The sequence below is a fragment of the Eulemur rufifrons genome, chromosome 25 (assembly GCF_041146395.1).
Source record: "Eulemur rufifrons isolate Redbay chromosome 25, OSU_ERuf_1, whole genome shotgun sequence".
Lineage (NCBI taxonomy): Eukaryota > Metazoa > Chordata > Mammalia > Primates > Lemuridae > Eulemur > Eulemur rufifrons.
The window spans coordinates 7,063,452-7,088,546 of NC_091007.1; the positions used below are offsets into that span (position 1 = coordinate 7,063,452).

A 25,095-nucleotide genomic window follows, 5' to 3' on the forward strand; every position below is an offset into this window, starting at 1 on the left:
GAAGAGATTAGCATTGGAATCAGTGGACTGAGGAAAGCAGATGTTCCTCCTCCATGTGAGTGGGCATAATTCAATCCTCCCAAGGCCCAAGTAGAACAAAAAGCTGGAGGGAGGTTGGATTCTCTCTCTCTGCCTGATGGCTTGAGCTGAGACCTCAGTCTTCTCCTGCCCTTGGAATGGGACTTACACCGTTGGCACCCCTGGTTCTCAGGCCTTCAACTCAGACTGGAATTCACACTAACGGCTTTCCTGGGGTCTCCAGCTAGTAGACAGCTGATTGTGGGACTTGTCAGCTTCCAAAATCTCATCAGTGAATTCCTTGTAAGAAATCTCATTTTATAGAAACACTCAGCCCCCTGTATCCATGGGTTCTTGCATCTGTGGATTCAACCAACCACCAATCAAAAATATCCAAAAAAAAAAAAAAAAAAAAAAGGATGGTTGTGTCTGGCCTGAACATGTAGATTTTTTTTTCTTGTCATTATACCCTAAAGAATACAGTGTAATAACTACTTACAAAGCTTTTATATTGTATTAGATATTACAAGTAATCTGGGAGGATGTGCATAGGTTATACACAAATACTGCACCATGTTATGGAAGGGACTTGAGCATCTGTGGGTTTTGGTGTCTGTGGCGGGTCCTGGAACCAGTCCCCCGTGGATACCAAGGGACAACTGTGTGTGTGTGTGTGTGTGTGTGTGTGTGTGTGTGTGTATCTCCACCCCATGATTCTTTTTCTCTGGAGAACTCTAATACAACAAGGTATTAGATGATTCTCATAAAAATGAACATATATACACACCCATTGCAAATACCCTTATTTCTGAGTGCAGTGGTGTAATCGTAGCTCCTTGGATCAGCGATCCTCCTGCCTCAGCCTGCTGAGTAGCTGGGACTACGGGCACGTGCCACTATGCCTGGCTAATTTTAAAATTTTATTTGTAGAGACAGGGTCTTGCTATGTTGTGCAAACTGGTCTCAAACTCCTGGCCTCAAGTGATCCTCCTGCATTGGCCTCCTAAAGCGCTGGGATTACGGGCATGAGCCGCCACGCCTGACCAACTGCAATTTTCAAGTGTATTTTCAGAAACCACAGTATTCTGATACTGTGTTCCGCTGTGTCCCACGAGACTCCCCAGTCGGCCACATACTTGCCCTTTTATGGGTTGTCCCCGGTGGGTTTGATGGTCTGGCAGAGTCTAGCTGTCTGGGCCTTCCCTTCCTCTTATCTCTGCTTCCCAAAGAGTCCCAGGTTGGTTGAGTCAAGGACTTCCAATTGGTCTCGGAACTTTCAGATCTAATCAGATTGGCTTTCAAATACTGGGCCAGGAGTGAGCCTGACCTGACTTTTCTAGAGCTAAGGTTGACCCCCTGAGGGTGCAACCTCTCAAGGAATGCAAACAGGCTCCCTCCGTTTAGACTTGGAGGCCAAATGGCAGAGGAAAACAATTCAGAAAAGTCAGAGCAGTTGGGCTACGGAGGTCTCTTCCCTGCTTTATGGAGCAGTGGAGACGATCTTGGCCCCAACCAAGGTCAAGCATATAATTTACAAGTGAACACGGCGTGTACCTTCTGACTTCTTACACCACACATTTCCCGTTTATACCATTTCTCAAGTGGCTGGAGGTCCTCATCTTCCTTGGCTCTCAAAATTCAGAGATGATTATTTTGAAATGTACAATCTAAACAAGGTGTCTCGGATACTTCACAGCATAGCACTGATTTGAATTTAGTTACTTCAGCAGCATAAAAACTAAAATGCTGAAACAGCTTGTTTCTCCTATGCTAGGGCTAGTCCCGCAGGCTAGTTGATACCTAAACAGGGCTGGTTATAAAAGTCACAGAAAATTTTCATGTCTTTCCTGTAACACCAAAGTTCTTCCAAGTAAAATATCAATCTGGCCATACAGTATAAAAATAGGAACCTGCTAACTTCACTCCCCCACCAAGGCGGCAAACGTCAACACAGGCTGCAATTCTTCAATTACCGTAACTATAAATATCAAGCCACGAACAATGGGGAAAAAGAAAACAATAATGAAAAATTTAAAACCTTCCTTTCTTATTCAAATTCTTTTCTACAAGTTGGTTCCCAAAGGTTCCTTCCTTTGCTGAGAAATGGTGCCTTTAAACTTGTCAGAAGGAAAATGCAAAACATGTTAAGAGCAGGGCAGAACCAGCAATTGGCGAAGATTTGTGGATATGAGAAACAATCACAAAGCCCATCTACTTTGGGCTCAACCTCCCTACTTCTGTAAACGCGTCCTCGCCTCAAAGTGGGCGGACAAGACCCCCTCACTGAATACAGGAAGACGAATCCTGGAATGTGTATCAATGACTAAATAAAAAGTCTCATTCCTTTTCTTTCCTGCTTTTGTGATTTAAAATGGATGTAATGTAGTCACACGGCAGTACCTATTACTCTGTACGCAGATTTAACCTGAATATTGTTAATTCACGAGCCAAACAGTCAGAGAAGTGAGAATGGATCAAAAAGGCTCTACAGATTGGCTTCTGAGGCTCAGGATGGAGCTGCAGACCTTTATAACCAGCTGCCCGCTGCACGTGGCTGTGTCCACGGCACATCAAGTGCAAGGCGTCTAGAACCAAGCCTGTTACGTCCCTTCTCCAGCCAGGATCCCCCTAACTCACTGAATGGCCTTAGTTGTGAAAGCCAAAGGTCCGGGTGTCATCCTTGATTTATCCCTCCCCACTCACGCAATCCCAATCCCAACCCATAAAGTCATGTCAGCTGTGTCTGCTTCACCCTTTGGAGATCATCACGGCCACGACCACCCCTGCACCCGATCCTCCCGCCCAGGTCTCCCGGCTCATTTCACACCATCCATCCTGCGCACGAATAATGCAGGGTATCCACTTTTCTGCTAAAAATCTGCCAACATAAAATAGTTCACAAACCACCAAACCAAAACAAAAAAACAAAAAAAACAAAACAACAAAAAATCCCATATGCACTATAAAGCATAATAAAATGATTATTAACACACACAGACCACCCAGAAAACAATACCATCATTTTCTAAATGCAAATAAATATATTCAGATCACCCCCGTTTACGATGTACATAATTCAGCCACGCTGGTCTTTCCACTCCTAGATCTGGCTGTTAACTTCTAGAATGTGCGCTCCCACCTTCATTCTCCACCCTTTTAAACTCTTATAAAATCCTCCTCAGTGTACCCAGGATTTCTGTCCTAAGCACTTACCACGTTTGGAATGACACGTTTCTGGCTGACTTTGACAAACTGAAAGCTCCGGGTGGGCACACACCTCACACGGCGTCTTTTCTGCTCATCACTGCTGCTCCTGTACCCAGCATAATGCCCTGGCACCGGGAAATCATTGTCAGCTGATGAAAGGGAAGAGGAATTGCCTGGGTTGTGGATTGGGGCCAGGGGAAGGTAAAAACCTCTTAGAATTTCCTCGGCAGTACAGCCATTGGTCATGAAAATTATCATTTCTCCCCATCAGTGAGTGCTACCTTTAATGAATTCTAGCCTATGGGGTTGTATATCTCATGTAAGGATTGCCTAATGTAATTGCTTTGGCCTTTATATGCTTTATGAACACAGCAATTTTCCACCGCTGGATCGCTCTGTATTAATTTCCACTCATTTAACTCCAGCCATGTGCAACCGCCCTTAGGACTAGTATTCTTCAAGTTCACATCTTTTATTTTGACCTCGCTCAACCACAGATTTGTCCTTGGAACCAAAAATTAAGAGCTCAATAATTATCCTTTGCTACTACATAGCTCAAAAAAATTTTAATTGGCCAGGCATGGTGGCTCACACCTGTAACCCCAGCAATTTGGGAGGCTGAAGCAGTAGGATTGCTTGAGCCCAGGAGTTCGAGACCAGCCTGGGCAACATAGTGAGACCGCCCCCCCATCTCTACAAATATAAAAATTAGCCTGGAGTGGTGGTGTGCACCTGTAGTCCCAGCTACTCAGGAGGCTGAGGCAGGAGGATGGCTTGAGCCAGGAGTCTGAGGCTAGGATCGTGCCGCTGTACTCCAGCTGGGCAACAGAGCGAGACCCTGTCTCAAAAAAAAAAAAAAAAAAAAAAAAAAGGAAAAAAACAGTTTTAACTGATAACTCTAAGTGTATATACATTGTGAAATAAATGTTCTATAGTTGTAGATGTGAATGTAAAATATTAAATTCACGAGTACCCTTTGCCATGAATGAGCTATGAGCCAAGACAAATCCCTTATATAAAATACTTATTTTATATAAGTATTTTAAGAAACTAAAATATTAAGTGTTTATCACACATTAACTAGTAACACATTTTTATACTGAAAAGTCAGGAAAAACTATTCTTTCTGTGTGAAATGAAGTTCTTTCTCTCTACATATTATGTGTGTATATACTGCACACACACACACACACACACACACACACAGTGCATTTGAGGTCCACAGTTTTGACTGGGATTTAGACTTAGGCTCTGCAAAAGCTCATTATTTGGTTTTCTCATCTATGAAAGTGAGAAACATTTGCCCATCTAAAAGGATTTCTGAAGATTAAACAAAACGATATTGGTGGATATCCCTGTCATCGAGTTTGCACTCAATACAGGTTAAAAAAATGAACCCAAATGTGATGGCATTGTAGCATATATAAGTTATGAAGTCCTATAAACACACTATTATAAAGAAAATAAAACACAAATCCGAGTGTCTGTTGTTTAAAGTGAAGTCATAAAATATTGGACTAACCCCTAGAATAGATCTCCACCTACCGCAGCAATTCAAATAGTTGGTTTCAAAGGGAAAGGATGGAATATCGACAAGGGCTTCCAGTTGGCTGGCTTCCAAATAAACCACTGATGCACACATTAACGACCTTAGTATTAATAATAAGAAAAAAACTGCTGAGAGTTTTGCTCACATATATTTGTTTTCTGTGACAAAGCATAGGAAACCCTCCTCTCCCTCTCCTCTTCTTAGCTCTGACCCGTTCTGCACACAAGCACTAGGTATTCACAGCAGGGTCTGCCAGGTTGGTACCCTGGGCTGAGGCTGAGGCTGAGGCTTCCGCCATGAGGATTTCAATCCCCTGACCTGACCTGACAGCCCTCCTGCCACTCTTCCCAGCATCCTCCTCGGGCACGGAGTGTGCTAAACTGAATTCTACACATTCCGCTCTTCCTGGATGGTGCCTTGGTTGAACGTATCTGGCGTCTGTTCTCCCTCACACACAGCATGACTTTGTATTTCCTTTCAGATAAAATGGGGAAAAGATGTGAAGAGAACTCTTGTCAGCCATTTCTGCAGACCTCAGCACAAGTATTCTGTCCATTTTTCAATATCATATATTTTCTTGACAATTAGATACCAGGATGAGACTTGATTTAACATTTATAAATAGTTAAGAAAAAAAGAAATCAATTTGGAAAGCTTTATCAACAAGTTATCAAAACAAGGGTTTGTTTTTTTTTGACAGTGAATGTACAATAGTATATGGTTTGCCATTATTTCTTCTCTAGGAAGAAAAGTAAAATGAGAAATACAGTATAAGTCATTATAAGTTCAGTAGATTTTTAAAACACTTAAGAGACACCAGTTAGAAAAAGTGCAATCAAAGAAACCAATTGTAAAAGCCATTTTGCAACAAGAGAAATTTAAATATGAACCACATATTAGATGAGACTGATCATTATTGTTTGTTAAAAGTAATAATATCATTGTGGTTTTTTTTTTTTTAAAGGCCTTAACTGTTCAAGATACAAACTGAAGTATTAAGGGAAATGATTTGTGTGGTATCTGCTTAAAAGATTTCAGCTTAAAAAAAAACTGTGTTGTTACAGGGGTAGATAGATAATAAATATGGTAATAGATCAGAGTGTTCTAATGCTGCTGTTGATATATATAGAATAAACAAAATAATGGAATTTTATGTCTATATATAAGTGGCACCTGGTATAATGTACTATACAAAAATTTCTTTTTAAAGGTGTTTAGGTTATGCATTGCTCAGCACACCTGTGGCTTATCAGAGTGACTCTAGTATCTAAACTGCTAAAGGAGTGGTGTGAGGGAAGCAGGTAGGGAGAACGGGAGGAACACGCTGGTGTCACAGGGTCCTCTACAGCTCAGGGAAGGCAGTAGAGCTGGGGTCTTAGTCTATATTAGAATGAATGTACGAAGTAAGACAACTTTTGAATGAAAAGCTCCTTCTGTGCAGACTTGAGGTCACACGTATTGTCCTCCTCCTTTGTTTCGGTGGTACAGGTAGCACATCACCAGAAACTGTTGCTGGAATTATATCCTCAATATTCAAAATGCTTATATCCAATGTAGTTCTAGTCCATAAAAATAAAACATTCTTTATGCCGAATGCATTTCTATGCACTCAAGAACAGTAATGTAGACATTTTGCATGTAGGACTTAAATGGGAGTACAAGTGAATTAAACCATTCAGATAAAAACACAACGAAAGCTGCATGAGCTGCTTTGAGTCTATGTATTATTTTGTGGCCAACCTGATACTCCATTCACATAAAAAAAGGCATTCTATTTCTTTATTTTTTTTATTTGACAAGCAGCAATATCATGTTTGTCATTTTAATGTAGATACAATTATTAGGTTATCTGTCATATTACAATATTTAAGTTTTTTATTTTATGTCCTTTAAGATACATTAAAAAAAAAAAAAAACACATCAACTGCAAACGTGAAGGGGAGAAAAAGCATGGTACCCAACCAAATTTCCACATTTCAGCAATACTTCACTCACTCTTTTAATAAAGTTTTAAGAAATGTCACAATGACATGAGCTTGAAATATCTCTAGGCATTTTCTTTGACGCTCATGACGTGGCACTGGTGATGTTGTAAACAGCAGAAAACGGGGACTGCCAAATGACCAAATTATGGAGGCACAGGCCTGCTTCTTCCCACAGGAGCACACCAAGTGGTGATGGCGATGACCGTCTCACACCCGCACTGGAGGAGTGACGTCACGCGACGTAGCTGTATTCATCTGCCGACGCTTGGCTGCGTTCGATGTACTGTTTGTCTATCAGAACTTCAATACACTTCTTGATCATGCTGATACTGGGGTTAAACCTCGCCCTTGACTGGCTGATCACCTGGGTAAGAGACACATGGAAGTTAACTACCGCCAGTTCATCAGCTGTAAATAATTACTGTCAGCCAAGCCCAGTGGCTCACGCCTATAATCCTAGCACTGTGGGAGGCTGAGGAGGGAGGATCGCTCGAGGCCAGAAGCTCAAGACCAGCCTGGGCAACAGCAAGACCCTGTCTCAACAAAAAATAAAAAAATTAGCCGGGCATGGTGGCACGTGCCTATAGTTCCAGCTACTCAGGAGGCTGAGGCAAGAGGATCAGTTGAGCCCAGGACTTTGAGGTTGCAGTGAGCTATGAGGACACCACTGCACTCCAGCCTGGACAACAGAGCAAGACCCAGTCTTAAAAAAAAAAAAAAAAAAAAAAATTACTTTTAACCAATCGGCTATAAAGTGCCTCAAATTTACTGAGGTTTCAACACACCTAATGCAATAGGAAAATGAAAATGTTTAAGACAAGCAAGAGAGTGTTCACGGAGAGGGAGCAATAAGACCTATCAATTTTGACATGACAGCAAAAAGGAATTTTTTATGTCAAGTAAGGAGAAGTTCTAATGTTTATATTGTGAAGGGATTAAAATGTAGAACATAGATATATCTTCCCCATCGGACTGGGAACTTGCAAAGGGCCTGCCAGTCCTGAGCTGCTTTGCACGACAGCCCCAGCAGCCACCCAGCACCCCACCACGGGGAGCCATGCAGATATTTATGGGATGAATGAATATTTGATGTGATCAACTTCCTTTAATAACTAAACAGAAGAGTCAATAAACTGGCAAGTTTTAGCTAAATTCAAGCCAACGTAGATCTGAATTTAATACTGAAATTTTGCATACTGTTCTCATTAAGTAACAAAACATTTCTTTATGCTATTTGGGGAGCGTATTATTTCTACATTATCTTTAAGAAGGCAGAGACTGCACCCACACATCGATAATGCCCTCTACCCTGACAAGTCTTGACTTTCTCTTTTACCTCTTGAATAAGAGCATTGTGCCGAAGCACTTTTCGTGCTTTCATGATACGAACTATAGCAGCTTGGAGATACATTTTCCGGTCCTCGTCAACAGCACTTCTAGTCTGCTCCATTTCCTGTTTTACAGAAGGAAAAAAAAAATGAGCAAACAAGTCATGAAGTCATTGAATTTTTAAAATTCATTTTATCAGTGAGTTCAAATAAATTTCCAATCAATACTGAGCATGAAATTATACATTCATGCTGTGCCCAATATCACATAGGCACTGTCAAAACAACATCTACATAATTTCTAGGGCTAAAGCTGGAAGGTTATTAGAAAGAAATTTGCACTACAGTAAACTGTACTGTTGATGTAAAGAGGCAATAAAGTAGGACTAAATGACACAGGGCAATAATTTCAGACCATCATCCTATCGGCGGTCACGGACTCTACATCGCAGTGCTTTCAGAGGGAACCGCATGAACCACGTGCAGGGCTGGATCAGGCTGTAAGGGGAAGAGCTGTGAAGGGTTGTTTGGCTCAGGTAGGGAAGCCAGGAAGAATGAGCCAGAGAGGGCCTGTCTCCTCAGGGCTCAGGGAAACCCCGTAGAAACAAGGCATAGAAACAGGCCACGCCACATTAATAGCGAGTCTTTTAAAAGATAAAATAGGCCAGGCATGATGGCTCACACCTGTAATCCTAGCACTCTGGCCAGACAATCGCTTAAGCTCAGGAGTCTGAGACCAGCCTGAGCCTTAAGCAACAGAGAGACCACATCTCTACTAAAAATAGAAAAAAATAGCCGGCCTGTAGTCTCAGCTGCTCGGGAGGCGGAGGCGGGAGGATTGCTTGAGCCCAGGAGTTTGCGGTTGCTTGTGAGCTAGGCACTCGCCTGGGCAACAGAGTAAGACTCTGTCTCAAAAAAAAAAAAAAAAAAAAAAAGAAAAGATAAAATACAATCCATACGTAACAAATTATTATTCATTAGCCTGAAAGAAAAGGGAATCTTGGCCATTTTAGGGTTCAGAATTAATGGCAATCAATTAACAATTGTCTCTACCATGGGGAAATAGTTCCTGGAGAGGACCTGACATCTTAGTGTCTTCCCATCCTGCACTGAGCCCAGGGACTGCACACAGGAGGCAATCAGAGAACGTCAGTGACATGAACAGTCTACCCCAGACCAAAGCAGTAACCACTGCTGCGTTAAAGAGCAGAGGCCCCCACGCCCCCTGGCTCATCAGGGAGTCTAGACCCCACTGCTGACCCTTTTAACAAGGTCCCCAGGTGGCTCGTTTGCCCATGATGACAGTTTGAGAAGTATTTTCTACAGGACAACTTTTCTTTGAAAGGAATGAGTTGTAAAATTTTCTATTATTTTACAAATGAGAAATATGAGAGATTATATCTTACTTCTCAAGGTGGGAATTTTTGGAAAGAATGCAAAACAAAGCTACACATTTTAATGGTTTAAGAGCAAATACATTAATAAAGCTCATCAAAAATAGAAGGAAAAAAATGAGATATACAAGCAAACTGCAACACCTTTTTCCTTAGCTTTCCACTGCTCTCTACTACTTTTTAAAAATGTAAAATATCAGCAGAGATTTCTGTTTGATTAAGGCTTATAAATGCAAATAGTAGACCAGAAAAGATGTATATTATTAATTTTGGTGTGCAAAGCTTTATATGATCTCAATGTAAATTAGATTTATAAAGTCCAATGCTCAAAAATTTCCCCAAACATGACATCAAAAAGCACTTACCTGTGGTGTGTCTTTCTGCATTGATGTAGTAATTTTAAATTTTGTTCTTTTACTGCTAAAGTTCATATTTAATGAAAATGAAGATTCTGCATCGATGTCTTCCTACATTTAAAAATATTTGTAAAAAACAAAATCATTAAATAAGAGTGACCACAAGTAAGATGCCATGAAATTAGACAATGACCAAGCAAAAAAGACTAAACTCTTGTAATTTTTACCTTATAAAGATTATTGAATTTAAGAGAAAAATAATTGCCTTTTATTAAACAAACAAGCAAAAACCAATTATTTTCTGATTTTACATCTGCCAGAATCTTCATCAGTTTATATTTAGGAATAAGCTATATTCTGGTCCAACTACTATATATACAACCTTTTTTTTTGTTGTTGTTTGTTTCTTTTTTTTTTTTATTTCCCTGCCCATTCAGATGCAATATACAACCTTTTGATCAAACAAGAGGCAAGCTCATTGGCTTAAATGGAGTTTAGCATTTTAATTTCTATGAAGCACCCAAGGCTCATAACTTTTCTGTTACTCTGCTTTAAAAAACTAAACCACCACATGTCTGCTGAAACGCTGCAGTACCAAGATACCGATTATGAATAACCTGACCACAGAAGAAAGCCGCGTCTGCATGGGCACGCGGGCATCGATCCTCCGTGACCGAAGCCATGTTCTAGTCACTCTTCAAGAAGCAAGTGGCCTTTTCTCGGGGGAAAGTTGTTAAGCCAATTTTTAGAATCATGACTTTTATTTCAGGCTTAAGAGAGTCTCTCACATCCTACGGTAGGGTTTCTCTGGCAAGAGGATCAAGAGGTCCTGGGCAGACGGACTCACTCTCAATAATAACCTCAGAAATTCTGCGAAGGGACTGGCAGATCCATGACTCAAATTTAAAGTGCAAAGAAGGCATCTATGTTTATTTAGCAAATTTCCAGGCAGCAAAAATAGCATGTTTAGAAAAACAACTTTTAAAGCACTTAATTGCTTAAAAATTTAAAATCACAAGTAACATTAATTAATTAAAATCTTAACATTAAGAAATTCATATTTTGTTATAATTCTGAAGCCAGAAAAATTAATCACATCTCAAAATTATGAATAGACTGATTTGAACTTGAGAATATATGGCATTTACCACTGTTCAATTATAGACTATAAAATGTCATCACAATCTTAGGGAAGTCAGCAAAATGAACTAATGAGACAAATAAGCTGTAGTATTAACTTAGCCAAAGTAAAAATGAAACATTATTGACATGAATTTTTTTTTCTTATTAGCACAACAATTTGAAGCAGGAGATTTAACTGACATCTGTTGCTTTTTTAACCATTTACACATCTAGGCTATACTATAACAACAAAACAGTAAAAACTTGTTACTATAAAAAAAAAGTTGTGATTAAAAAGAAGTAATAGACTATTGGTTTGTTATTCTTGTGATGGATATTAAAAATATATGGTTATTAATTGAGTCCTGACATGAAGGTGCCTGAGAGCACTTGGAATGGAGTCGCACATGTTACATACGCGTGCAAATAGACTTGAACAGGCTGCCGCTTCCTATTACAGAACCATGAAATCAAATTAACTAAACATTTTGGACAAAAAAAAAAACAAAAAACCCAGAACTATTTATGATGGGTTACAGTTTAAAAACCTCAATTAACCAGAATCTTCCAGATGAAATTCTTTTATAATTTTTCAGTAAGCCGTCACAGTACAGGACAAGTAGAATGAAACCGTGAAGAGCACACAGGCACCAACTTAGGTAGCATTCTCTGTGATGCCTCAAGTTGACAGCTGTCAGGAGCTTGCAGTAAGGCAGCTGACTGCAGTGTTTTCCAAAGCACAAAGGGTACTGACATTATAGCCTTCCTTCTAAAACTGCTAACATCCCATGAAAAAGCCTTAATGTTGATAATGCCTGAATTCCTTGGAATATTAGCGCATACCTTTTCTGAATCATGGTTAATCATTTTCACATCAAGCAATGATTTGATTGTTTTTGTCAGTTCCTTTTCATTCATCTGAGTGCTGTCTTGAAGCTCTTTATAGCTGACAATTTCGCTGTTGTTGAAGGCGAGGAGGACTGCCATTTGGTATGTTGTGACCATGGCTACATAGGGTTTGCCCAAATAGTTCATTTTAACTTCACCTACAATTCAAACAAAGACTGTGATCATTGATCATTCACAGAAACATTTCAAAATTACTTGAGGAGGCTGGGCGTGGTGGCTCATGCCTGTAATCCCAGCACTTTGGGAGGCCAGGGTGGGAGTACTGTTTGAGGCCAGGAGTTCCAGACCAGCCTGGGCAACATAAACATAGTGAGACCCCCCCCTCTACAAAAAAACAAGAAATTAAGCTAGGCATGGTGGCGTGCACCTGTAGTCCCTGCTACTCGGGAGGCTGAGGCAGGAAGATCGCTTAAGCTGAGGAGTTGGAGATTACGGTGAGCTGTGATCACACCACTGCACTTCAGCCTGGGCAACAGAGGGAGACCCTGTCTCTAAAAATTAAAATTAAAAAATAAAAAAAAAATTACTTAAATAGTAACTGTTTATTTCAGATATTTTCTCCTGCAAGAGTGTACCAATGACTTATTAAATTGTTATAAAGCCATTGCTGGCAACAATGTAGTCATTTTGTTTTTTGGGGCAGGGAGGGTGGAAGGTTACTAGTTTTGAGTATGTAGTATAAATCACAGTTAAACTGTCGTAACTTTAACCAGTAGGTTTAAGCAATGCCTTTAAATATTAATAGAAAGGCTAAGATTTAGGCAGAAAAACAACCAATAAAAGGAGGTAGAAAAAGCGGGAGAAATGGACAGAAAAAAAAGAAGAGGACAATAGCTTGCTACCAGCAACTGCCTCATGTGCTGTGCACAGCTATTCTGTTCCAGGTAAGGTTCCAGCATGTTGGGAGGTTTATAACCCTACAGGAAACGCTTCTGCAGCTCTGCCTGAACTACAGTTTCTGCCAAAACTTTAACAATGCTATTGTGTCTCAAAAATAACATCTTTCTTCCCAGTAACTTTCTAGTGGCAGACAGGTATGGAAGGAAAGAAAAATAGCAGAGCCATTTTTTTGCTGAAATAGTTGCTAGGCTAAAAATGTTCTAGATGCTGAACTACCCTGGCAGATATAACGGACACAGCAGGTTTTAGGCATCCTGCAGCTCTGCAACGTCCCCAGGAGACAGCAGCATGACATTGGCACACTGAAAAGCTTGTGCCAAACTGTACAACACACACCAATACACTCACATTGCTCTGTGACACGTTAAAAAAAAAACAAACTGCAAATCTGAGAACCGCTTCCCAATGTGTAAAGCTGTGGTTTAGTGACTGGAGCACACACACAGCCTGCATTATTTCACAGTTTAATAAACTAAACCAGCATGAGATCTGATTTTAAAGCTCTTCGTTTTAACTCAAAGAAACTGTGTTTCACATGAAATTATCCCAGAGGCTGCATTTCCCTTTCAGGGATTAATTCATAACTCTGATCTAGACTTTTTGCTTTTTTTATTTATTATGAAAAGATTTTAAAGGCTATAAGTCAATTCACTAACTTAATATTATGGCACATGCCTATATTAACTTTCATTATCACCATTTATGCCTTGACTTGTTTCAGAAAAAACACGGTATTTAAAAATATTTTTGAGAATTCTTTGGCTAGGAACACCTGCAGGAAAAATTTCTAATCTCTGAATCTTCATGAAAGGAGGTTTAATATATTAGAATATCCAGCTGGGTGCAGTGGCTCACACCTGTAATCCCAGCACTTTGGTAGGGGAGGAGTTCAAAACCAGCCTGGGCAACAGAGCAAGACCCCATCTCTACAAAAAATAAGAAAAAAATTAGCTGAGCATGGTGGCACGCCCTACTCAGGGGGGTGAGCCAGGAGGATTGCTTGATCCCAGGAGTTGGAGGCTGCACTGAACTATGATTACATCACTGCATTCTAGCTTGGGTGACAGAGTGGAGACCCTGTGTCTTTAAAAAAAAAAAAAAAAAAATTAGACTATCCAATTCATATACATGGTTTGCATAAAAAATTATTATTTGGGCCAGGTGCGGTGGAACAGGGGCACATGGACCTCGTCCCCCTTGTCTCAGCACCATCTCTTACTAGTCAGCTCCAGCTGCGAAGACTGGGGAAAGGGTGGGGGACACATGGGCAGGAAGGAAGCCCCAAACTTGTATGATTCGTCTAATTACTGCCAGGTAATCAGAAAAGAGAAATGACAAAAGAGTGGCCATTTAACCTGCGAATAGGTTGACAAATGCTAAGAGACTAAAAACTAAAATAAAACAGTCTGATACATGCATACTTTTTAAAATCAGTCAACCATAGTTCAAGTGGCATTCACAACTACAGGAAACAAAGAGTGGGCAGAATTCTCACACTAGTTTCATCCAAGTCACTTCCCCATTATCTCTGTTAGCTCCCTACTCTTGCCAGGAAAGCTTTTCTTTACAGAAGAATGTCTGCTAATAGGTGTTGAAGGAATGATAGAATATCATCATTTTGCAACCAGTAATGAAATAAATGATGCCGGTAAGGGTCATCAGAGGATGCTAAAACCATGGGGTCAGGCTGTTCCTGGAACCGAGTATTCACATGTGACCTGAGTGTCACCCCACAGACCGCCTGCTAACTGAAAGGGGAGTGAGTACCTTTACAGTGGAGATTTCTGGTGGTTACCACCTTAATCGAGTGACCAAATTTAGCTTCTCTAACGCGAGACAATCTGACATTTATACGCCTTCTGAAGCATACAGGACCACCTAAGAAGTATTCTTGCCAATAAGCCTGAATCAGAATGTAATGAAACCTTTAGACCTAATTTCCACTTTACAGAATGTACAGAGAATGGAAAACAAATTTTAAAAAATCACAATACCATGACTATTCTTGAGCAGCGGATAACTGGTCTGGTCTGTTCAAAACAGTACGTCAGAGAATGCAGGGGAGAGGGGGTGAGAGAGGTGGTGGGGAGAGGTCGTGCGGAGATTAACAACCAAATGCAATCAGGCCTTTGATGACACTAAAACAGCCATTAAAGTCACTCTGAGGGCAATCGGGGAAATCTGCATGTGGACTGGATGTTAGAGGATATTGAGATCCCTCACTATTTTTAGCTGTTGAAATATTTGCAAGCAGCAGTGAGAAGAATGCAGTCCATGATAGAATCGCTATCTTTTAAGGTCTGTGCAACAGTGTCGTGTGACTTTCATTTTGGCAAATGACAGTAACTGCCACTACACAGAATGATTCGCAGTTCACACGGTACTAACCTCATCTAACTATGCGTTATCTGGTGACGTGTTGCCTCCCTTGAGTTTATCAATTCTCAGTGAATCTTTCAGCAACTGACCTGGCATTTCTGCAACTTCTTGCTGTGCCACAAATAAAACTTATTTGTATCTAGACAGTGTAATGGAAGCCATATATCTCTTGATCAAGTTGTACCTCTTCATCAAGTATCTATGTGTCTTTATCAAATTGTTCCCCAACTATAATTCTGTCCAAAGCCCTGGTGATAAACGGGTGGAATTTTCAGGCGTTTCCCACCGAGTATCTGTCACATCTGGTATCATAGATTTACTTCTCAAAATTCTGACCTCCGTTGGTAACACACTCTCAACGCTCTTCTTTGCCCATCTTGGCTAAGTCCTATTCGCCCTTGAAAACCAAGCTGAGATGTCATCCAGAAGCGTTCCCTTGCCAACACACGTTTGCCACCGCCATTCTATGGGATACCCAACAACCCGGCCGGTCTGTCCACCTCAACATTCAAAACACTGTGCTCTAAGTATGTACTTGGCTGTTTTCCTACTAGACATGAGCTTTCTGAGGGCCGAGGTTCTGTATTTTATCTCTGTTCGCTTGGCATTTAGAAATACTTGATGCTGACTCGGGAAAGGGGGGGTGGGGAAAAAATATGAAACTATTGTTTTTAACTTGCACTGTTCACTTAATAATTTATCATGAATAAAAAAAAAAAAAGAACAAACAAAAAAAAAACCGAAAAAAAAAAAAAAAAAAAAAAAAAGAAATACTTGGAACGCAGATGTTCTCTGACTTGATCAATGAATTTTACAAAGACAAAGCTGAGGGGGCTGGGAGCAGTGGCTCACACCTGTAATCCCAGCACTTTGGGAGGCCAAAGAGGGAGGACAGCTTGAGGCCAGGAGTTTGAGACCAGCCCGAGCAACACAGCAAGACCCCATCTCTACAAAAAATTCAAAAAATTAGCCAGGCATGGTAGCACGTGCCTATAGTTCAGCTGCCCCGGAGGCTGAGGCAGGAAGATTGCTTCAGCCCAGGAGTTGGAGGCTGCATGCAGTGAGCTGTGATCGTGCCACTGCACTCTAGCCTGAGCAATAGAGTGAGACCCTGTCTCTAAAAAAAAAAAAAAGAAAGAGAAAAAAAAATAAAGATAAGAAAATAGGCTCAAGTAATTGCTTAAGGTTACACAGCTATACTTAACCCCAGGTCTTCTGATTCTAAACTCCTCCAAATACCACTTTATACCCCATTTGCAACCATCTTGGTTTACAATTCAAAAACTAAACTATTTCTTAGGTTTTCAATAACCTGAGAATGTAGAAATGGACTAGGAAAGAGTAATTTTCAATATATGTTTAAGTACGAGTGATACTCAAGAAACATAACTCTGAGTGATCAGTCTAGGAACTGAGAAAATGTTTTAAAGAACATTTCTCCAAAGCAGCACAATTATAAAACACAAAGTGCTGTACTTAAACTTCATTATTAGCTACTTCAGCGGTAACCAGAAAGGCAGATGGAGGAGAAAAGGTTAAAAACTATAATTAGGCTACAGAATATCTCTTTCTAAATTAGCATAATCATATTAGGTCAATGTCATTAAAGTAGATATAATTAAATGCATTTTACCTGTACAGAGATAATGTAACCATGTAAGTTTCCTTCCACTGAAATGCTGGCTGTAAAATAATTCAAACTGTAAAAAAACAAAAACATCCAATTATTTTCAGCTACTATAACTTCCCTCTAGTTATCACAATACTACAAAAGTACAAAATGTGCATGTTAGACAAGACGTTTTAGCCCATCTGGTAAATGCTCCCGTTGTACAGAGGAGAAAACACATCTGTGCAGTCCTGGCCAAGAGCACACGAACTCCACCCAGCTCTGCTAACAGGCAACCTGGTCCAGAGTTCTCTCTACTAAACCCAAGCTCTGCAGGTTGGACTTTTTGTGTAAATTCAGAAATGACCTCATTAGTAATTCATTATCATTTGTGAATGATATTAATTTGGACTTTGTGAATTCTACTTACTCATCAAACAAGCTATCACATCCATTTCGATATGAAAATATAATATAAATCATACCTTCATGTCTAATCTTCTAATTGCCAACAGACACCCTTGGTAAAGTGACAGACTGATCAACACTTGCATAGTTACCATAAAGCGGCACGTATGATTGACTTCCACTTGCAGTCAAACTCTAATACGAAGATTCAGGGTATGTCTCTTTGGATATTCTTTTGTAGATAATATTGTGAATAATTAAATTTAATATTCTATTAATGTAGCAGTGAAATTTTAAAAACTCCTTCTCTGGATCAAATGTGTAATTAGAGGACATCAATCCAAAAATACAGAGTTCATATTTTTTAAAGAGCTAGTACATAATATAGTGTGGGAAAATAAAGAGATGTGAAAAAGATAAAAACTCAACTTCTTTACAAAGCTAAAAATAAACTACATGATGTCACAGTTCAGAATTGTGGACATACTTTTAGCATGATGTGCTATTTGTATCATACCTACAGCTTTTATTTGTATATGGAACTTTGCCTTTTGTACTTTCAAAGAGAAGTTTATATATTGCAATCAGCAATGCCTGACTTATCAGCTGTACTGTACTCACTCCTTACAACCAAAGTTTACAGCTCCAGGCAAGAGAATCAATGAATTCTTTCAGCAGTTTATTCCAAGTTTGCCTAGTTCTGCGAAGCTGAAATTTGTTGAGCATGTTTTCCCACCAATCATGCAGCATTCTCCTCTATCTGCATAGCCACCAACCCTTCTGCATGATGAATAGGAAATGGAATAGGAAATAGGCACCTGGAATATTTAAGCCTGTCTGCCTGGGTCTAATCCACACAAATAGCAAATCAAAATATGTCATGAAGAGATTCCAGAAGTATGCTCTAATTAGTAACCTTGTAGGGTGTCAATACAATTCAATTATTACTATACAACTCATAATTTATCTACAAAACACAATGAATTTGTGTGCAAAAGCAAACTGATACATTCCGAAAATAAGAAACTTAAGCTTAAATATGCTCTTTATAAATAAGTGCAAAACTAGCTTTAAGACGTACCTTCCAACCCCTAAAAACATGTTTTTCCTCTTTAGTAGTACATTCAGTAAAGTTTTATTGATGATATCAATATGTCAAAAGAAGAAATTTTTCATCCTTAAATTTAAAATCTGATTAAGAAGACTCTCACATTATAGCTAGTCAAGAACAAAATTCAGTGCCAAATGGATTATAAATTCATCTTATATTACAAAGAGCAGAGCTGTAAAATCTTCCTTGATTATATCATTAAAATAATTGTATTATTAGTAGTAAGAAATATATGTTGACTAAAGTTACTAATTTAAAGTAATAGGATAAAGGATACCATTTATGAAATACCATTTTGAGGGCATCAATTAGATCTGAGAGAGCCTTAAAAATTAACATTTCACATTCAATGAGTTTATTTACCTCTGATAGAGAGCTGCATTAATATACACTACTTAAGATATTTCTTTAATATTATTCATGTTTTTGGACTAGGTACAATGCAAATATAACAAGATTTATTGGTTTAAAGTACAAAATAAATTACTTTTAATTGCAGGTTTATGTCCATAGTTTTATTTTACCTATGTAAAATAGAAGTAATTTTTGATAAATAGCTGTATTTCCATCTTAATCATGTAAAAAATACAAATCATCACTAAGGCAAGATGAATTAATTTAATGTGAGAAATGTACACTATTAAGTACAGAAGTGGATTTCAATCCTGTGTAATTGAAAACTTCAATTTACTAGGGGGAAAAAAAAGTAAAGGACAAACTCCCTCTACTGGTAATTTGAGAAAATCCAAATGGAGAAAACATTCTTGAAATCATAATTTTATCGTCAGAAAGAAACCAACTTCCTATTTGTAAATGAAGAAACTGAAACCTTATGAAGGTCATACATGAATAAATAAAGTTTAAGGAGTTAAAAATTGTTAGTGGAAAATGATTATTTCAAGGATAGAGAAAAGAAAAACAAACAAAGTTAAAAGGAAACTTTATTTCTGCCAGCTCCATTTTCTCCCTTAATTTCAACTGGAGAAGGAGGATTTTAAGAAGAAGTAAGTTTTAAGACTGATGAAAGAGGGGGTCAATTTTCTTTCTCTTGCCTGAACCCAAATACATCAAAATGCTTTACCTGGCCCCTCATCCCCCATCCCCCATCCCTGGACCCTAACTGGCATCTGTTCATTCTGCAAAATGCATAAGATGCTGAGCCCATACTCTGCCCAGCCCATGAATGTTTGCATGAATGCACTTCTTCATGTAGTTTCTAAGATAGTTTGTGCTATAATCTCTTTTCAAAGATGATGTAAAAAGTCCTAAAATTAGACTCTTATTCTGAATATCCACCTTATGCTTACTTTCCCAAAAGTATGGTTTATTTCCCACTCTTACCACACTACAGCCACTGTCATTATTGTTTTTTCTATCAGCTACCATTTATTTAGTACTTACTTTATACTACGCTATGCACTTCATTCCACTCTCGTATCGACCCTTCTGAGGCAGTACAATTACCAGTTAACAGAATGTTAAGAAGTTATTTGCCCACAGTCAGAGAAAAGTAAATGGCATAATAGACATTTGTAACCAAAAATTATGATTCCAGAGGCTGAACTGTTGTTTATAATCATTATTTTTAAAGAAACAAAAATAACATGTATAATTCAAACCTATTAAAATTTGGAAACTGACCTCTAGAGGGAGTCATATTGATAAACCAAAATAACATCCTATATCCTGCTAATTAGTCTTAATAAAACAGATTCAAAGTGAGCAATATATGACAATCACTTCTCTGAAAGACATGTTTTTAATTTCCTTGAAACTACATAAGCAACACACCCACAGTCTAAAAAGGGTAACAAACTACATATATATGCTTTTAAAGAAAAGAATCCTTTGTGTTAAACCTGCAACATCTGAGGCATGCCTGTAATTACATTAAAAAATGACCCAAACTATCCATTGCTAAAATCTCTAGGAAATAGTACAATGAAATAACGTTTTCATTTTAAATGTCATGAATGTATGCATAACTCACTAGTTGACAATCTTTAGTCACTACCCAAATACGAACTATTAAAGGATAATTTAAGTTTTCTCTAGAAAAAACTGCCACCCAAACTTCCATCTCATCAAGACATAAGAACCCTTTTTTGGAATTAGAAAATGAAAAGGGGTGAGTTTCACGAAAGATGAAAACACAGCCACTCAAAAAGATGTACACAAATATTCATAGCAGCATTATTCATGTACCAAAAAAGTGGCAACCACCCAAACGTCCATCAAATGATGAATGGATTTAAACGAACAAAAAAACTCGTTCCATCCACACAGTGGGAGTATTATTTGGCAGTAAACAGGAATGAACTACTGATTCACGCCACGACACGGATGAACCTTGACAACACTACAGTGGGTGAGTGCAGGCAGTCAAAAAAGACTGCAGGTGACGTGACTCCATTCACATGAGACGCGCAGAGGAGGCCAATCGACAGAGACAGAAAGCAGACTGCCCAGGGAGGGGGAAGCGGAAAGAAGCTGAAGGAAAACGGGGAGTGACTGCAACAGGTAGAGAGTTTCTTTGGGGGCAATAAAATGTTCTAAAATTAATTGTGGTGATAGTTGTTAAAATAATAAAAACCACTGAAATTGTAAATTTTAAATCGGTGAATTGGTACGGTATATAAATTATATCTCGATAAAGTTGTTTTAAAAAAGATACATCTCACCACAGTCCCTTTAACAGCTTTTTGGTAAGCACTCTAGGGCTTCTACTGTCACACTTGAAAGCAATTTTCACTTGAAATTTCCAGCTTTGATTCATTTTTTTCTAGAATATTTCACAGTCCACATATATTTACCAAAACTATAACACAGAAGCAAAAATATTTTAAGGGATAATTGAGGTATAAAAGTGGCTCAAAATGCAAATATTTTGAAAAACTGGAAAATGATTTTTTTAAGTGTTGGGTTCTAAGTTTTCTTCTAACATCAAAATTTTTGTAAGTTAAAACTGATTAAGAGAAGATAATACATTTACTATATGACATCCTTAGCATTTTTAGTTTTAATACTAGTAACTACAATAATTTATATTCTTCCTAGAGGGTAGACTGACTATAATTTGTGAATACATTTTCATCACATGAGCCCTTAAGACTTTGGAAAAACATTTAAAGTGACAGAATATGAAGATGGTTACTAAAATTCCTTAAGTCTTCTAATGCATTTCCTGCAAACCTACCATCTGTACACTTTTTTCTAATTCCTGGGGAATTGCAAATGTAGATGAAGGAGCCTGAGTAAGAGGCCATGCACCAGCCTAGAAGGAAAAAAATAAAATAAAAAAGTTAAAAAGGTCAACATTTAACTTGAAAGTAAATATTTATATGATTGAAGCAACTAAAACATCTTTTCTTCCTGAAAATGCTGATAAAACCCATAAGCATTACTATTGCATAGTCCCAATCAATATGACATGGAATTTTGGAAGCCACAATCCACTGACCAAAACAAAAGTGACCAGGCACCCACGTATGACTCCTCTGTATCAAAGTACTAATCAGTAAATGCCCACGATAAAACACATATGCATACCTGTAGAACATAGATTTGAAAACTAATTCCCAAATCTATTACTGTGTCTTGGTTTTTGATAAAATTGTTGAACTTATTGTTGAGATCGGCGCTGACGCTCATATCTGTATACATCCGATGTAGCTTGCTGGTAAACTCATAACCACAGGCTTGCTATAAAAAAAAGTTTTAAAAATGTATGATTTGAAAAGAAAAATAGTAAGCCGTATTGATTAATAAGAATAGGCTGCCACTGCTAGGTCTTTGGTCAAAGGTCCTTGCATGAATGTTTACATCCAAGGCCGGTATTATTCATAACTCAAAGCAGCTATTCAAAACCTTTTAAAAATTTTCTTCTTAAAGGCAGGTTACATAAGTGAATGAAAACATGTATTTATGAAACAATAAATCTGCTTTTAAAATAAAGCCTTTCCTATATATCCATATACCTTATGTCAATACTGCAAAATGCTTCATTACTATATGTAAAGATACATGAAGTTTTTTGTTTGTTTGTTTTTTTAAGAAATAAGCGATGTCACCTAGGCTGGAGTGCAGTGACTATTCAAAGTCATGATCGCAGTCTCAACCAATCCTTCTGCCTCAGCTTCCTGAGTAGCTGGGACTACAGGCAAGCACCACCACGCCCAGCTTTTATAAGGCCTATAGACAGCAACAACTATACATGAAAGATTACTGGGAAGACTCCAGCCAATAGTCAATTGAAAAGGTGGTACTTAGGCTTATTTTTAATTACCATTTACTGAGTGATGAAGAAATCTACTTCTCTGAAAGTATTCAAAACTCTGTCATACTGGGTCAGAAAATCTGAATCTCTAAACTAGGGATATAAAAGGCTTTGTGTTCTGCTAACATTATTTCTAAAAAGTAAAAGCTCAGTTATTTTTTGGTGGGTCTAAAAAGGAGCACGCATTACATTCAATGTCTACTATACAGCAACATTTTCAACTGCTGAATTAACTCAGGATAAATATGAACCAGCTAACGAGTATCAGTGCGTAGGCTGAAATGATGTGAACAAACAATTCAACGGTACTTCAAAACTTATACTTAAAGGAATATTTTAGGTATATTCATTTATACCAGTCTGTTTAAAGTCAATACTGACTATCTTGTGAATCTCTCCGTATCGATATACAAAGATTTTTTCCTTTTAATATAGCATTTACATATCTCACTGTATGAATATTCCATTATACATTTAATCAGACCCTGCTGATGAATTATTTCCTGTTATTATATACAATGCTCAATGAACATCTTTATGTGATGGCGGACTAATTTCTAGGACATTACTGGATCCAAGACTTATGTTACCTTTAATTTATTGATCATGGCTTCTTCAGAATCCATAGACATGGATAACCCATGAATTAAACGTTTTGCCAGCATTCTTGCGTAGAACTACATTAAAAAAATATTTTAAAAGATTACTTCCTAAGGATTTAAAGTACAAAAATATATCAAAGTCGACTAAAACACAAAACTTTGCTATTCACAGCTTACCTTTTGAAAAACGTCTTTATCATCAATATATTTGAAAACAGTAATGAAGCTCGTGAGTTTGTCTTCCACTTCATTCTCAGTCATCCCTTTTGCTGATTTCTTTAGTAAGCTGTCACAGTACTTAGCAAGCTCAAATAGAAATTGATAATAAATCTTAAAAAGGGCACTTCTGTACACCTCACACCTCCAAGGAGGCAAATTGCAATACAAAATAAGATCAATGCTATCCTGAAGCTTACTTTTTTAATTTAATTTAATTTTTTTAAGAAACAGGGTCTTGCTGTGTTGCCCAGGCTGCAGTGTGATGGCTTTTCACAGACAGCATCATAGTGCACTGTGGCCTCAAACTCCTGGCCTCAGGAGATCCCCCTACCTCAGCCTCTTGAGTAGCTGGGACTACAGGCACACACCACAATCAGGAACGTAAACTAAATAACTTAAAACATATGTCATAAGGTAATTTCAAAAAATCAAACTAGAAATAAGTCAAAAATCTAACCTACACCCACTGACCAATAAAGCATGGATACAAGTAATATAAATTTCTAAAATAACACCTAGGTGAGTTTTGAGTAGTTCTCTAATTTTTGACATTGAATAAGTACTTTCCTTAATCTTACAAAAACCTTTTAAGTTTCCTTCAAAGGTTACCAAAACTTTATCATCGGATTTCCTTTAAATTTCAGACATACCAAAATCTCCATGAAATGTAATGGAAACTATTTCAAAGCAGACATACTTTAAAACTTAAACTTTGTAAAATGAAATACTTTCTCCTTCAGTTATTCTTTTTTTTTTTTTTTTTTTGAGACAAAGTTTCACTCTGTTGCCTGGGTTAGAGTGCCATGGCATCAGCCTAGCTCACAGCAACCTCAAACTCCTGGGCTCAAGCAATCCTTTTTGCCTCAGCCTCCTGAGTAGCTGCGACTACACGCATGCGCCACCATGCCCGGCTAATTTTTTCTATATATTTTTAGTTGTCCAGCTAATTTCTTTCTATTTTTTAGTAGAGATGGGGTCTCGCTCTTGCTCAGGCTGGTCTCGAACTCCTGAGCTCAAAAGATCCACCTGCCTTGGGGCCTCCCAGAGTGCTAGGATTACAGGCGTGAGCCACCACGTCTGGCCTCCTTCAGTTATTCTTAAGAAAAGCCATGTGGTCTACTGCATTTTATATACTGCAAGTTATATATGATACAGATAATTTTTTTCTATTTTTCTGAAAAAATGCTACAAAAAAATAATTTTGACATTCTCCTCAGTTTTTATTTTCTAAGCAACCATCAAACTTACCAGTTCAGGTGCTCTGCAAAGAGACTTGGGTTCTCTGTAATTTACAACTGATGTAAGGGCCTAAATAGAAAACAGGCCTGTGATTAGCTATCAGCAATCAGGCAAAAGCAAAGCTGGCTCAGTATAAGCTATAATCTATACATCCAAAATGACCACCCCACCTAAAACACAGCATTTGGTGGTGGTTTGTTTATATTGCTTTCAAATCTAATATAGGGTAGGCTCCTCTAACTTTATTCCCAATTATACAACAATTATATATCCTGTTCCTATTGCAAGATATTCTTTCTAACTCATTACTGAAATTTGAACACAGATAAAATAACTCAATGTTTTTTAAAACAACCTTGAAAGCAAATTTCTTTTAAAGAATACAAAAATTTAAAAGTTTGTAAAAGATATTTTTTACTTTCAAATATTATAGCCTACGTATTATATTCAAAGGAAAAATAAGTACTAAAAATATTAAAATTAT

At 38.1% G+C, this 25,095-nt stretch overlaps 1 protein-coding gene across 1 annotated transcript in view; it reads right to left on the reverse strand.

The window, feature by feature from the left end:
* Nucleotides 1-6,606: 6,606 nt before the first annotated feature.
* CUL2 (cullin 2) overlaps nt 6,607-25,095 on the reverse strand; it is a 69,031-nt gene continuing 50,542 nt past the window's right edge. The window contains exons 12-21 of the mRNA XM_069458622.1: nt 24,621-24,680; nt 23,331-23,459; nt 23,142-23,228; nt 21,825-21,977; nt 21,472-21,549; nt 16,781-16,847; nt 11,803-12,005; nt 9,847-9,948; nt 8,096-8,212; nt 6,607-7,123 (exon numbers count right to left, since the gene is read on the reverse strand). Coding sequence (XP_069314723.1) covers nt 6,992-7,123; nt 8,096-8,212; nt 9,847-9,948; nt 11,803-12,005; nt 16,781-16,847; nt 21,472-21,549; nt 21,825-21,977; nt 23,142-23,228; nt 23,331-23,459; nt 24,621-24,680 — 1,128 coding nt within the window. The 3' untranslated portion in view covers nt 6,607-6,991. The remainder of the gene's footprint in view (nt 7,124-8,095; nt 8,213-9,846; nt 9,949-11,802; nt 12,006-16,780; nt 16,848-21,471; nt 21,550-21,824; nt 21,978-23,141; nt 23,229-23,330; nt 23,460-24,620; nt 24,681-25,095) is intronic.